This window comes from Poecilia mexicana, unplaced genomic scaffold (genome assembly GCF_051168715.1).
Source record: "Poecilia mexicana isolate PSO_F unplaced genomic scaffold, ASM5116871v1 scaffold_16, whole genome shotgun sequence".
Taxonomy (NCBI): domain Eukaryota; kingdom Metazoa; phylum Chordata; class Actinopteri; order Cyprinodontiformes; family Poeciliidae; genus Poecilia; species Poecilia mexicana.
In genome coordinates this window covers 17857105-17872356 of record NW_028263385.1, presented here as the reverse complement: position 1 = coordinate 17872356, position 15252 = coordinate 17857105, and the positions used below count along the sequence as shown (strand labels likewise).

The following is a 15252-nucleotide window of genomic DNA, read 5'->3' as shown; positions in this document are numbered from 1 at the left end:
TAGCTTACTGTAGCCGCAGCCTGGGGCATTCTGACAAAAACAACCAACTCCAGCAATAAAGGCAGGCAGAGAAAGGAATTGAGCTGGCAACCCAATGATTTAAAGGCAAAACCACCATGAGCTCCTTTAAAGCACAAAAACAGTTTGAAGGTGCTCTAGTCTGACCAGATTAATATGAAACTTTTTGGCCTGTGCGCAAAACATAATGTGTGGCGGAAAACTATCACTAATACTAGAATATCCCCCTGAATTCACCTTTGCCACACCACGAAACATGGTGTTTCACGGTAAAGAGATGCTTTTCTCTTTAAAAGCATCACGCTTTTAAAGAGAAAAGCGTGATCACGCCAAAGAGATGCTTTTCTTCACAAGAAACATGGAAATTGGTTGAAGTTTACATAACTTTTTTAGAAATAAACATATTTCAGGATGAAGCTGAAACATAAAAGGCTGCAACAGACTAAACTGTGGTGGAGGTTCACTGTCTGAAAAGGCAACAATCCCTACGGCCACAGCTACGACGGACTGGTTTTGATCAAAGCATACTTTGCTTGATGTTAAAATGGCCCAGGAATCCCAACAGTGTGGACGACAGAGCCCTGAAAGTGTCCTGAGGCGCTGGGAGATGAATGATTAATTCCCCAATAGGTGCACACTGAGAGAGTGATAAAACAGCTGCCCATTATCCAGCCTGTTTTCTCTGCAGAACATTAAGTTGTCACATACACACAAGCATGGGATGGAAAACTTTATGTTGGCTCTGTTCATTTATGTTGCATGAAATGACCCATTTAGGACATCATGCTGCACCTTTATACAAAAACAACTCATGCAGGAGAGATAGTCTGCTGCTTGCAGAATGCTATAACTAATCGCGCCTTTCCTCATAATCTACTCCATCAACAAGTAGACTCCTAATGACCACACAACAGTAGGTAAAACGGCTGTGTGGGTAATGACATCATTATGTCACACAGCAAAATCTGTGTGGAAAATGTCTTTCATATTTCAGCGTTCCTTAAAGTTCACCAGAGACAAGCTGATATTATGCAGCATAACCAGAAACAAAAAAATTATAAACCTTAAGTAATGGCCATGTTTATAGACTTCCAAATACAAAATCAGTGCAATTTAAAAATAGTTGCTTGTTAAAACTTATTTGATATTTCTTTATTCCCAAGAATTTGTTATAGAGGGGCAAGACAGTAGTACCAGAAGACAACATAAAGGTCAAAGGAATAATGGAAACAGACATTTATGCATCTTCAAACAGTCAAGAGTGATTATCAGTATGCAAGTCGAAACAACACGTATAGCTGCGGCTAGAGAACCAGTTACAGCCGCAAACATGCAGATAAATCCCTCTAGAGGGGACAAAGTGACCTGGACTGATACCACAACACAGAATGTGGTAAAAACACGTCACCGGACCTCATTTTTGAAAATTAAGTAGCACAAAAGCTTTCAAGCAGGAAGTTTTACACAGGCATATCTCCCAACAATGAGCCAATGAAGTGTAACTGTGGCTAGCTTGGAGGTTATAGGGTTATATTAGTATGCTATGTGTTATACAGTGCTTTACAAAATTAATGATGCAACTTGAACTTTATCACCTTTTGTCACATCACAATCAATCAAAAACTTCAATGTTTTACATAATCTGTTGCTCAGTTTTACTTGATACCCAACATAAAGCTCAAGATCAGTCAGATGAGTCTTTGCTTGGTAGAGACACACCCCCCAAAAAACTTAGCTATTGGGTGGTTGCATATGGGGGGGTATAATAACTATGCTATACTTCACAAATTTATTATAGAAGAAAATCTTGTAGCAGTTTCTTTATTATAATGTTGCTCTAATTTGTGTTGATCTGTCACATAATGTGGCAAGAGCATGACAAAATAAGAAAATGTTCAAAAATGAATCCTCTGTTATTTAATCATGTATAAACTTTACCAACACTAGAAATAATTTTGTTTGATCTAACAAGAGACTGGAGCTTGACTGAAGTGAGAATCTGCAGTATGAAGATAGAACAGATATAAATGGGAGACATTTTATCAATACAGCTAAGCTTGAAGCCCATTGCTTTCTGGGTAAAATGACCAATCACTTGTAATTGTCCATGGGTTAAAAGTAGCCCAGAGCAACATTTTATGTCAGAATCACCACTGGTACCAAATAGAGTGTGTGTTTGATTTTAAAGACCTTGTGTTATAATTAGTAGCTAGGAGTTGGACCCTAGATTAGAGTCAGACACTGATTGTGTATTGAGGTTGCCTACTATGTTGAAGCTATTGAGCACAAGGTTTGAACCAGTGGTGCTGCTCTGTTTTTATACTTCATCATAAACTTGGTTCAGTGACGTTCAGCTAGAGGTCAGGCTTTCAGTCAGTTTAAGTGCTGGGTTAAACCATGTCGTATGTAAAAGTTGAGCTATAACAACGTTGTTTTTCCTGTATGCTCCAATCAAACTGTTTGAACAAGTAGAAAACATCAATTTGAAATTGTTGGCTTTGGTTACCTTCCATCCCTCTGTTTGCACCCATCAAACTGCTGTGAGTCAGTCCAATAATTGGAAGGTCACAAAGTGTGCAAACTGTTATAATCTGCTAATGCAGTTTTCTAGGTGAAGTTAACTGGAACCACTCTCCATCTCTACAGATACTTTGAAATGTTAACATTGTAAAGTTAGCGTTGCTGGAAAGCTCAAAAAGATCCATAAAAAACCACAAGGGATAAATGTGTAAGATAAAATAGTGCGCATATATATATATATATAGAGAGAGAGAGAGAGAGAGAGAGAGAGAGAGAGAGAGAGAGAGAGAGAGAGAGAGAGAGAGAGAGGGTCAGGGTTAGGGTAGGGTTGCATGTTTGCAAACAACCATCAATTCTGAGGTTAAATTATTATTTCTGCATATCCAAGTAGATGCAATAAAAACTCTACATTGTTATACTTTTGTCCAGTGATCCTTTATCTCATGCTTCGAAGTACAGTTTAGACCCAATTCTCATATCCACTCTTAAAAGTGGGAAAGATATGAGAACACTTCATTCAGGAGAGACAGATTTGTCTGAATCTTAATAAGTCAGGATGCAGTGACAATAGCTTCTGGTCTAAAGTTGCCCATACCTACACTTGGCAACTATTTAGAAAGTTAAACCAGCTGGGTCAATAACTAACAAGGTTTCATATTGATCTTGTTACCTCACACTTATCAAGATGATAAAGGAAGTAAAATTAAATTTAAATTTTTAATTAAAATCTTCAAAGTTATTGGGGACTGTGCTGCAGATATTCAAGAACTCAGTCGTTTTATAAACTTCACCAGTATGACATAGGGGCGATGCAAAAAAAAAAAAAAAAAAAAAGAGGAAGGAATGATCTTGTTAAATTTTTTTAATACAAATTTTTTATGAATTAGTTGACTTCTGGCTCTGTTTAAATATACAGTCATTTTGTAAATTCATTGGCATCAAATATGAAGTCTTCTGGAAGCGTCTCTACAGGGATTTTCTTCAGCTGCTCGTCGTAGGTACGCAAAGTCCACAGTTTCTCCAGTTCATACTCTTCTCTGGTCTCAGGCAACATGAAGTGAACAACCATTTTACCTGAGAAAGAAACAAAATCTATTTTTAAAACAGCAACACCAGTTGAGAAAAACCATTTTCTTTAGGAGTTTTACACACCAAAGTCAACACACATCCAGTCCTCTGCATCTTTGCCTTCAATCTTGGCATGTGGCTCTCCGTGTTTCCTCATAAACTTGAACTGAAGGAGAGCAAGTCTTAGTACTGACTTTGAAAACAAATGTAGGCTGCTTTTATAAATATATCAAATAGAAAGCAAGTCAAGAATAGTTACCACTTTGATAGCATAAAGAGCCATGGCACGGATATGTCTTGGTGAGACACCACTGACCACAATGAAGTAATCTGCATATTGAATATGATCCGGCACTTTAATCACACACAGGTCCACAGCATTTTCTTGACGCAGTAGAGAGGTCAGAACGTCGAGAGTGAACACCTCGGAAAATCCTGGACAAAATAAGAAAATCTTTAAGTATTTGAGGATTTTTAAGACTGTCTGACTTTCATAAGGAATTAATTTGACTGTTAATTATTATTATTATTATTATTATTATAAAGCATCCTATGTAAGATTTCAAAAAGTAAGTTGAAAAATAGATACTTTTTGTAATCTTTAATAGTAAAAATAAATAGCCTCTAACAAAAATATGTAGTACATAAGATTATAATAAAAAAAAAACCGTGCTGGACTAGTCAGTCGCCAATAAATGACAGTAACTGACTAATGTTGCTTTACTAGCAACAAACAGCATGTTCCCATAATTTTATGTGATCATTTCATCACATTTATAGATTTATACAGTAAAAAACAAAAACATGCTTGCTATAATAACGTGCTTTGTTATTATAGCAGCTAGATATATCTTACCCTGGTTCTGGGAATTAGAGTTACGCCTGTTATCTTCCTCCTCCTCGGTTTCGTACTCTAATTTCTCCGGTCTTTCTGTGAGTCTGCCCTCACCTCTGTCTGTGTAGCATCTTTTTGACTCAGAGGGACACCTGGGACACGCTCCGTAACGCCAGCGTTGTTGACATGAGGATAAATTAACAGCAAGACTGTGGCACCGGGCTTTGAATATCAAACTCGTGCATCCAGGAACAGCCAATTGATCTAATAAACTACTTTTCCGACAAACTGACGATACCAATATCCTGGATTTACACAGAATATTCATGATTTTTAAGCTACAGAGCAAAACAGTCGCTTTCTGTTAAGGTTGCCCCACGAGCGGTAAAAACAGGAAGTGGATCTTGTCCTTGGATTCTGATTGGTTTGTACAGTTCTTCGTTGTTTTCTATGCTGTGAATAAAATAACAGGAAATACCGCCACCTGTCGGCGAATACTCTCAAACATACTGCCTCGTATTTCACATTATAAACCAGCTTTAAACGGTTTATCTTGACTTATGATCGAGTGAAACAAGTCCTAACACAGAGAGCACTTTCAGAGTAACGTGTTCAATTACTTAATTAGAATCACGACATACTAGTCATCTGTAGTAAATAAATAGTAATATTTTCTTTTTTTTTCATTGATTTGTTGAGACTTAACAGTTAAAGTAAGAAATACACATAGATCTTCTGGCAGCTTTTGATTATATACTTTTTAAATTTAACCAATAATAGCATAGTTTGTGTGATTGAAAATTAAACATGATAATGAAACAAAGTAAAAGAAGTACCGATTTTAAAAAGGTAATTTAGATGATTTTATTTACATTAATATCATATCTAAAAGGAGTATGAATAATTTGGGGTTTAACTGTATAAAATTAACACTGAGTACATTGCATTTCTCTTGAACAGTCCCATGAGCAAATGCTGCTCCCTTGAAGATATCGTATGGGGTTTTTTTTAAATCGAATGTAAATGTTTTATAGCATAAAATAATGCTGATCATTAAACAGCAAAAGAACACAACAGGAGAAGACTCTAAGGAGCATATTTAAATTATATCATTTATTAAATAAAAAAAAAAAACAATCTAAACCAATCTGACATAATCTAATCTCTTAGTAATCATCCTAATCATTCTGATCATACTAATCTATTCTGAGTGATTTAACCAAATCAGCCTATAAATACACAAACCCAAACCAGCAGTTTGCTTATGAGATGCAATAAATTTGTGATCATGCATGCAAACTTTATGAACTCAATGGCACCTGTGATCAATGAGTTTAATAGTCAAATGTTTAACATCATAGTAGAGGACACATTTATATCAGGATAGAAAAATTAAATTACTCTTAATTTATTTAAGAAGAATTTTCTTTTCTGCTGATTGAAAACATAGCTTTATAAAGATCAATGCAACAACTCTGAGCAGCTCCGAATGTATAAAATGCATATGAAGTGTGAAACCATAAAAAAATATTAAAAAAAAAACTAAGTTCCACCTGTGTCACAAACTTACCCAGTGGTTAAAAGTTTTCCTAAAATTACAAATTCAAGTATGTCAATAAACAGTTTAAAGTAAAACTGTGTAAAATTGTGTACATTTGGCCCCCGCTCTTTAAAATTAGCTCTCATTCATCCTCGTAGTCAGCGTTCATACTGACTTTCAATTTCAAGCCAACAGGAATATGATCAGTAAGCCCAGCCAGCTGAGATATGAAGGTCACCTCTTCCAGTTCCTGCATGGGTAAAAGCAAACCCAAATATGTTAGCTTTGCTTTAATTTGTTAATATATGATGAACTCTCAATATATTAGGCTATTTTCTAGAATGAGGAGGAACATGGGTTAAATGGGAACAGAGCACGGCAAGACAAGAACTCATCATTGAACGTACTGTTCTGCAGAGCTTTGAAATAGAGGTTTCCCGGTAGAGAATGTAATCAATCCGACGCCCAATCCAAGGCTGGCCAGATTCTGGGTAAACCAGAGGAACACCCTGTTTAGGAACAGGAGGAGAGATGTACTGCTTCCTCGTCTCCTCTGATACCAAAGTCCTACAGAGGCACAAAGAAAAAAAAAAAAAAACAGTTTGTCATGTCACCACAGTGAATACTCCAAATTTACATAATGCTACTCTCATCATATTTCTGCTGGAGTAAACAGAAGAAAACTAGAAAAAAAACAAACCTTTGTAGCGTTTCTGGGGAGTTCACATCCTCCTCATACAAAGAAGGCTGCTCTAGCAGAGTGCCTTTGGTTAGGGAAAACAAAACACAGTCGTAAGATTGTCCAATCAGGACTGTCAACATTTACCACATACAAGTATTGTGTTTTGAAAAAGGACTCGTATCCCTTGAGTTTAACCACATTTTGTCAGGGATTTTTTTACAGACAAAGCACCATGAAGAAGTGCGAAACCATCAGGTGGAAGGGACGTGATGCAGTTTCAACATGATTCGCACATAAAAAAAAAGCTAATGTAAAAAGTCTGGTGTACACACTACAATTCAAACCTCCTGACTGAAGTGATAAAAACGCAATTGAGAAAAGGGTATGAATACATTAGCAATGCACTGTATGTAGTCTAGTTTTAAAGATGTAAATAATACCAACCAATAACCCAGGGCTTCTCTTTTCCAGCTTCTGCTCTGCACGGATCTCTGTACTCCTCAAACAAACTGTGGTTCTGTTCCAAAACGTCATCTACACAGGACAGGTTACATGCTTATTCAAACAGGTCTAAAATGAGCTTTTAAATGTCCTTAACATAACACCAGCTACAACTGCGAACAAGACAAACCAGGTGAGCAGTTGTCAAAGTTAAAATCCCCGCAGAGCACATCAAAAACCACCTCCTCGTCAGGCTGTTTGTGGGCGGCCTGGAATTCCCCGATCCACCTGGTGACCATGTCCAGCTGGTCACAGCGAATCTTCCCCTCACCTGTGGGCAACACGGGGAACGTAGTTTAAGAACGTGAGCCTATCTGATCGGACCAAATATGAAATTGGTGCTCACCCTCCGGTGCATGAAGATGCGTGCAGTTGAAATAGCCAACCACTTTCTTCTGTTTCTGATTCTGCCCGATTAGAACCTGAAAATGTTGAAATAATGGGGTTTGATCTCATCTTAGGGTTACTGGTAAAACAAATTCAGCCCCCTCCCATACTTATTGGCATCTTCTGCTATTAGTGAGTACCTTCTTCAAAAAAATTCATCATGTTTGGCAGGAGCATCATATCAAATTTAACTTCTAAAAAGACAACCCAACCTTTAATTTGAAGGCATTTATATAGCTTGAATAGAAAAATATAAACTAATAACCTGATAAATCTTATTTTGACAACAAAATGCTGAAAAAATCTGCTTTTTTTTGTTCATTAAATGCAAACTAAGTCTTCCCAGCATTTTTGAAGTATGAACAAATCACCCTGTTGTAAGGTTAATAAAAAACAGATCCCCGCATGCTTAGATGCATAAGTGGGGATCATTTTCCTCTGATCTCTGATGGATTAAAAACCTCAAGTGCTAAAAAGCCTTCAGCACTTTTCTCAATTGTGCTATATAGCCTTTAAACTAAAAACAAAATGGAATTAGCAGATTAGTTTAATTTAATTTAATAACCTGTTTGGATTATTAAACCATCTTCCTTAATCAAGAATCAAAGCTTATTTAGTTGAACCAGCATGATGAACTACTTAGGATATCTTTTCATATGTTTGTGACTCAATCTCTTCTAGTAGATTAGCTCAGGAAGCTGATATGCTAGTACATTCCTCAACACATAAATAAAAAACAACTTATTGTCAGATTAACGAGGCACCTTAGTGGCGAGCAGACCCTTGGCAGCCAGAGCGTCTTCCCCACGGCTGTTGGGAAACCAGTGGTACTGGGCCTCCAGCACCGGGAACCTACTGGCCATGAACAGACCACTGTTGAAGAACTTAAAGGCAGAACATCTGCACGGCGGCTGGCAGGCGTACACGCCGACGTCATGCAGTATGTGTCCAAACAGTGGTTTAAGTGTATTGGTGAGCTTCATAGCAGCTCTCTTATCAAACACCTCTTCCAGACACAGTATATCGATATTGGCCGGGAAGAAGGGCGACACCTCCCAGGGTTCCTCATCCTGCTGACGAGTACGCTGGGAGAACAAAGCAGCAGGACTCTTGCGACCAGGCTGCCCCTGTTTGTTGGAGTTCTCATTATAGTTCAGTTGGGAAGAGGATGGCTCGGTCAGTGGTTCCTCTGCGTCATCGGAGGACACAGAACTTTCGGTTGGTTCTCCTGTGGGTTGAGACTGCCCCTCTAAGCCCCCGTCTGTGTCTGAGCACGCTCTGGGGATGATGCTGTCCGAGGGGCTGACAGGGCCGCAGCTGCTGGGAGATTCCACTGTGATTATCACATTGGGTCGCACGACGCTCTCCGCGATACGCTTGCCGATCTCGTACGCCCTCCGCTGGGTGTGGCCCAGGTTGTTGAAGCGAGCCAGGCTGTCTGGTAAGAGACACAGATTGGCTGAGGCGAAGGTAAAGGACGCCTTTCCCGTTTGCTCAAAGCCTCTGTTTGTCTCCCTCTCTGCTGAGGTTGGTTCCACTCTGTGGTAGGAAAACGGCCGGCGGCAGGCCTGAAGCGGCGCCCAGAGCAAAAATCCCAGGAAAGCCAAGGGGGCTGTGAGGAGGAAGAAAAGGAAGAAGAAAATAGAGCCGAAGAAGACCTTGAGGGGGTGGAGGTAGCATTCTTCCTCCTGTCGCTCCCTCTTCTCCTTTGTGGTGGACTTGCACACAGCAATAACGCGATCAAGATACCAGAAGCATGGCACAATTAACGCCCATCCTATGGCGTGGAGTCCAGCAACGAACCCATTGGGGAAAGGAGACGCCCGTAGAACCATGGCTCCCCGTTGTCTCTAAACAAAAAGAAGGTTGAACAGCATCCAGATATCCTGCTCTGGCATTATTCCAGAGGTAAATCTCTCTCTCCAGAGACTCTAGAAGAGAAAGAAAAGACTATCATGGTGCATTCTTCTTCTTACACACAGCATCAACATATGCACCAGAGTTCCCAGGAAGAACTAGCTTCTGACTGCATGTCAGTGCATGTAGTGGAAAATACAAAGTCACAGAATTACACTGCATTCCGTGGATGAAAAATGCAGAGCCTATGCACTACTTTATGTTGTTATAAAGTCTTAATAAAATACACTTACTGCTTTAAACAGACAAAATGACAAAAAGTTTAAATATGAATAGTTTAACAGCCACACTCCTTCCAAGCACGGTTTTGCAAGTTGTCCTGATTAAAAACAGTGTAAAATAGTCACGTTCCTCTTTAAAATCGTCAGTGAATATGAACATAGTGTAATCCATCTGTAAGGTAATGTTATGCTGATCTGAGCACCACACCCTTGCCTTTGTGTGGATTTACACATGAAATACACCGTCTGCAACTGTTGGTTGAGGCACAGCTTAACTCTTCTCAAAACTTGCTTTGCAACATTTTAATTTTAATTTAAATTATTTCACGTGAAGCACATTCAAGTTAGAACATTTCTCAATCTGACCTGCCCAATGAAACGCTTCACTTAAAACAAAAATAAAGCCACCAAAACGTCAGACCTAGATTATAACATAATACTAATGAATGATCACGCTTTGAAATTGGTTTATAACACATCACTCACATTCTGTAATCTCGATCACCTGTGTCTACAAGGGAGGGAAGCTAGCTTAAACTGCTTAGCTGTCTTTTGATGATTTGATCCAATGGTCTTACCTGAACCGGACAAAATCGGAAGTCCGTGTGATGGACCCATTCATTATAAACACTGCTGGTGTACTAGTACCAACATATCTATTTTTGTTTTTCGTATATCAAATGTTCACCGCCAGCATGCAGGCTTTGAGGGGAAATCAGAATAACCGAGCCGCGAAAGCAGCACTTTGAAGCGTAAAAAAAACCCTTCCTGTCCCGGCTGAATTTAGGCCACGCCCCCTTCGTTGTTGCCAGTCACGTTAGTGCCCCGTCATTTTCCACTGTTCATAAAATAATCGGATATCAACTCAAGGCTCTTTTGTTTCTGTTATTTCTCTTTTTGTTATCTTGACCCCTTTAATTTATGTCCTATTAAGATACATTCAAATATGTAATTCTGTGCTATTTTTTTCCGGATTAATTTTATATTGCTAATGCTTGTTTGTATTTATTTAACTCTAGGATGATGGAGTAGCTTGTCAGCAAATAAGCAATTTCCCACGTTTTAAGCAATAGCGCATATTATATTCCACTAAATTCTAAAATTGTGGCAGAAAGAAGGATTTGCCTCTGGATAACCTGTATTAAAACATTTCTGGAACTGCTCGGGTAAATTTTTAGCATCTAAACTGCAAAAAAGCAAAAGACGAAGCAAAATATTTTGACGGAAACTCGTGTGTAAGGAAAAGAAAAAACTAAATATATATGTATGCCTTTATCAAAATATATATTTATGCTTTTATTTCTTATTAAAATATATATTTATTCTTTTTTTATATATTTTATTCATATAGAAGAATATATATATTACATATTTATACATGTTAGATATATATTTATTCTTTTATTTATATATTTATTATTTCATTATTATGTGGTGTGTGTGTCTCCATATATATATATATATATATATATATATATATATATATATATATATATATATATAGAGAGAGAGAGAGAGAGAGAGAGAGAGAGAGAGAGAGAGAGAGAGAGAGGAACTGGAGAAGGCCTGGAAGGTGAAGACCACAGTGGTGCCTGTGGTCATCGGGGTCCTCGGGGCAGTCAACCCAAACTGGAGCAGTGGCTACAACAGATCCCAGGAACAACATCAGACATCTCAGTCCAGAAATGTGCAGTTGTAGGCACAGCCAAAATAATGCGCAGAACCCTCAAGCTCCCAGGCCTCTGGTAGAGGACCCGAGCTCAGAGAAGAGACCACCCGCGGTGATATATATATATATATATATACATATATATATATATATATATATATATATATATATATATATATATATATACATATATATATATGTATATGTATATATATATAAATATATATATATATATAAATATATATATATATATATATATTTATATATATATATATATATATATATACATATATATATATACATATATCCGACAATATATATAAATATATATCCGACATGTATAAGTAATATATATATATATATATATATATATATATATATATATATATATATATATATATATATATATATATATATATATATATATTACTTATACATGTCGGATATATATTTATTCTTTTATGTCAGTTTTGGTCCTCCATAGTCAGAATGGCTGGGGATGGTGCTGGAAAATGAGAGGGGCCTGGAGCTCTGGAAGATAAATATATAACTAAAAGAATAAATAAATAAATATATGAAGAAAAATATAATTCTTATCAAAATATATATTTATTCTTTTATTTCTTATGTCAATTTTGGTCCTCCATAGAGAAGTGTGAGGATTTAGTTTTCCAGGGTCATAATGTCCCGCCGCAGTCTTCTCGCCTCCGTCCGCCGCAGTCTTCTCGCCTCCTGCCGCCGCAGTCTTCTCGCCTCCGTCCGCCGCAGTCTTCTCGCCTCCGTCCGAATTTTTATAGGGAGAAACATCCTGCAAAACCGGACTTGGGATAACGACCTGTCTCCTAGAAACATCTGATCGCTTTGGTCGTCCTTCATTGAAAACCTTGAATCGCTCTTAGTCTGATCCCTCCCCAGTGGCAACCTGTCCTGGGAAGCCTCACTACTAGCTGAACCCCAAGACAAAATCTCCATCTGGGTCATTGGGATACTCAAACCCCTCCACCACGTTAAGGTGGCGATTCTGCGGAGGGGTCACCAGCAGATCGCGATGGATGTTTAATCCAAGGGATCCCCCATCCTGAGCAAGCACAAGGCAACAGTGGAGAGGATAACTCCCTTTAAAAGGAGAAACCTCCAGCAGAACCAGGCTGAGGATGAGCAGCCATCTGCCGAGGCTGGCTGGCTTCAAAAGGGCAAAAATAAAAAAACAAACACAATCATGTCAGCAAACCTCTGAAAGAAGAAAGACAGATTTAGTAACAATATTAGTTTACATTACACATGTTAAAAAAGGGACATAAAGGAAAGTAGTGCTGCTGTACTGTTTACAGAGTTTATGTTTGAATATATTAATGCTCTCAGACAGTTTGTGTTAAATGTAACAACAGTTTATGTAAAAGTGTCAGTGTTTTCATTTTAAATGGTGCAAAAAAAATATATAACTTAAATTCACAACATGGAATTGTAGAGGTTGCCAATCCATCCCAGGGCAACACAGTGACACAGGACAAACCACCATGCAGGACACACTCACAAGTAAGGAGAATTTGAACGGGCAAACTAGCAGTCATGTATTTTGGTCCTCCATAGAGAAGTGTGAGGATTTAGTTTTCCAGGGTCATAATGTCCCGCCGCAGTCTTCTCGCCTCCGTCCGCCGCAGTCTTCTCTCCTCCGTCCGCCGCAGTCTTCTCTCCTCCTGCCGCGGCAGTCTTCTCTCCTCCTGCCGCGGCAGTATTCTCGCCTCCGTCCGCCGCAGTCTTCTCGCCTCCGTCCGCCGCAGTCTTCTCTCCTCCGTCCGACGCAGTCTTCTCGCCTCCGTCCACTGCAGTCTTCTCGCCTCCGTCCGCCGCAGTCTTCTCGCCTCCGTCTGCCGCAGTCTTCTCGCCTCCGTCCGCCGCAATGTTCTTTCCTCCTGCCGCCGCAGTCTTCTCGCCTCCATCCACTGCAGTCTTCTCGCCTCCGTCCGCTGCAGTCTTCTCGACTCCGTCCGCTGCAGTCTTCTCGCCTCCGTCCGCCGCAGTCTTCTCGCCTCCGTCCGCCGCAGTCTTCTCGCCTCCGTCCGCCGCAGTCTTCTCGCCTCCGTCCGCCGCAGTCTTCTCGCCTCCGTCCGCCGCAATGTTCTGTCCTCCTGCCGCCGCAGTCTTCTCGCCTCCGTCCGCCGCAATGTTCTTTCCTCCTGCCGCCGCAGTCTTCTCGCCTCCGTCCACTGCAGTCTTCTCGCCTCCGTCCGCCGCAGTCTTCTCGCCTCCGTCCGCCGCAGTCTTCTCGCCTCCGTCCGCCGAGAGACATAGTCCCTCCAGCATGTCCTGGGTCTTCTTCGGGGCCTCCTGCTGGTGGGACGTGCCCGGAACACCTAGGCAGGGAGGCTTCCAGAAGGCATCCTGACCAGATGCCCGAGCCTCAAAGGGCTCCTCTCGACGTGAAGGAGCAGCGGCTCTACTCTGAGTCCCTCCCAGATGACCGAGCTTCTCACCCTATCTCTCACCGGAAACGAGCCCGACTTACTGCCGGCAGTGCGGACCAGACTCTGACACCGGTCATACAGGGACCTAATAGCGTCTATCAAAGGGCCCGGTACCCCATACTCCCAGAGGACCAACCCACAGGACTCCCTGAGAGGCGTGGTCGAACACCTTCTCCAAGTCCACAAAACACATGTAGACCGGTTGGGCGAACTCCCACGCACCCTCCAGGACCCTGCTGAGGGTGTAGAGCTGGTCCAGCATTCCACGGCCAGGATGAAAACCACACTGCTCTTCCTGAATCCGAGGTTCGACTATTCGACGGACCCTCTTCTCCAGGACCCCTGAATAGACCTTGCCAGGGAAGCTTAAGAGTGTGACCCCTCTGTAATTGGAGGACATTCTCCGGTCCCCCTTTTTGAACAGGGGGACCACCACCCCAGTCTGCCAATCCAGGGGAACTGTCCCCAATGTCCATGCAATATTGCAGAGTCACATCAACCAACACAACCCAACAACATCCAGGGCCTTAAGGAACTCCGGCCGAATCTCATCCACCCATGGGGCCCTGCCACCGAGGAGCTTCTTAACCACCTCGTTTACCTCGTCCCTAGAGATTGGAGAGCCCAACCCAGAGTCCCCAGGCTCAGCTTCCTCAGTGGAAGGCATATTGGTGGGATTGAGGAGGTCTTCGAAGTATCCCGCCCACCGGGCTACAATGTCCCGAGTCGAGGTGAGCAGCACACCATCCCCACTATAAACAGTGTTGGTGCTGCACTGCACTGGAGAAGAAGTATAGCACCAACGCTGTTTATAGTGGGGGTGGTGTGCTGCTGACCTCGACTAGGGACATTGTGGGCCGGTGGGCGGGATTCTTCGAAGACCTCCTCAATCCCACCAACATACCTTCCATTGAGGAAGCTGAGCCTGGGGACTCTCTCTCCTGGGACGAAGTCGCTGAGGTGGTCAAAAAGCTCCTCGGTGGCAGGACCCCAGGAGTGGATGAGAATCGGCTGGAGTTCCTTAAGGCTCTGGATGTTGTTGGGTTGTGTTGGTTGATGCAACTCTGCATTATCGCATGGACATCGGGGGAAGTTCCCCTGGATCGGCAGACTAGGGTGAGGGTCCCCCTGTTCAAAAAGGGGGACCGGAGAATGTCCTCCAATTACAGAGGTGTCACACTCTTAAGCCTCCCTGGCAAGCTGCATTCAGGGGTCCTGGAGAGGAGGGTCCATCGGATAGTCGAACCTCGGATTCAGGAAGAGCAGTGTGGTTTATGTCCTGGCCGTGGAACGCTGGACCAGCTCTACACCCTCAGCAGGATCCTGGAGGGTGCATGGGAGTTTGTCCAACCGGTCTACATGTGTTTTGTGAACTTGGAGAAGGCGTTCAACCACGTCCTTGGGGAGTCTTGTGGGGGGGTCCTCCGGG

The 15252-nt window shown here is 41.3% G+C and overlaps 2 protein-coding genes across 2 annotated transcripts; both read right to left on the bottom strand.

Annotated features, from left to right (window-relative positions):
- Window positions 1–3385: 3385 nt before the first annotated feature.
- On the bottom strand, window positions 3386–4860 carry malsu1 (mitochondrial assembly of ribosomal large subunit 1). Its single transcript, XM_015004346.2, has 4 exons — window positions 4463–4860; window positions 3866–4041; window positions 3691–3772; window positions 3386–3612 (listed from the first exon to the last, which is right to left on the bottom strand). Exons 1-4 carry the CDS (start codon window positions 4767–4769, stop codon window positions 3455–3457), a joined length of 723 nt encoding a protein of 240 aa, XP_014859832.2. The 5' UTR covers window positions 4770–4860; the 3' UTR covers window positions 3386–3454.
- Window positions 4861–5535: 675 nt separating this feature from the next.
- Window positions 5536–10489, bottom strand: smpd5 (sphingomyelin phosphodiesterase 5). Its single transcript, XM_015004345.2, has 8 exons — window positions 10268–10489; window positions 8316–9482; window positions 7511–7586; window positions 7295–7435; window positions 7108–7197; window positions 6682–6745; window positions 6389–6548; window positions 5536–6231 (listed from the first exon to the last, which is right to left on the bottom strand). The coding sequence occupies exons 2-8, from the start codon at window positions 9384–9386 to the stop codon at window positions 6124–6126; spliced, it is 1710 nt and encodes a 569-aa protein (XP_014859831.2). The 5' UTR covers window positions 9387–9482; window positions 10268–10489; the 3' UTR covers window positions 5536–6123.
- Window positions 10490–15252: the final 4763 nt, after the last annotated feature.

Excerpts from the sequence above, each read along its gene's own strand:
- malsu1 (XM_015004346.2), bottom strand. The coding sequence starts at position 4,769 with ATGAATATTCTGTGTAAATCCAGGATATTGGTATCGTCAGTTTGTCGG. Across the intron at positions 4,042-4,462 it reads CTCTAATTCCCAGAACCAGG|GATTTTCCGAGGTGTTCACT; the intron begins GTAAGATATATC and ends TATTTTGTCCAG. Across the intron at positions 3,773-3,865 it reads CTCTTTATGCTATCAAAGTG|TTCAAGTTTATGAGGAAACA; the intron begins GTAACTATTCTT and ends GCTCTCCTTCAG.
- smpd5 (XM_015004345.2), bottom strand. The coding sequence starts at position 9,386 with ATGGTTCTACGGGCGTCTCCTTTCCCCAATGGGTTCGTTGCTGGACTC. Across the intron at positions 7,436-7,510 it reads GCATCTTCATGCACCGGAGG|GTGAGGGGAAGATTCGCTGT; the intron begins GTGAGCACCAAT and ends TGTTGCCCACAG. Across the intron at positions 6,232-6,388 it reads TTTCAAAGCTCTGCAGAACA|GAACTGGAAGAGGTGACCTT; the intron begins GTACGTTCAATG and ends TTACCCATGCAG.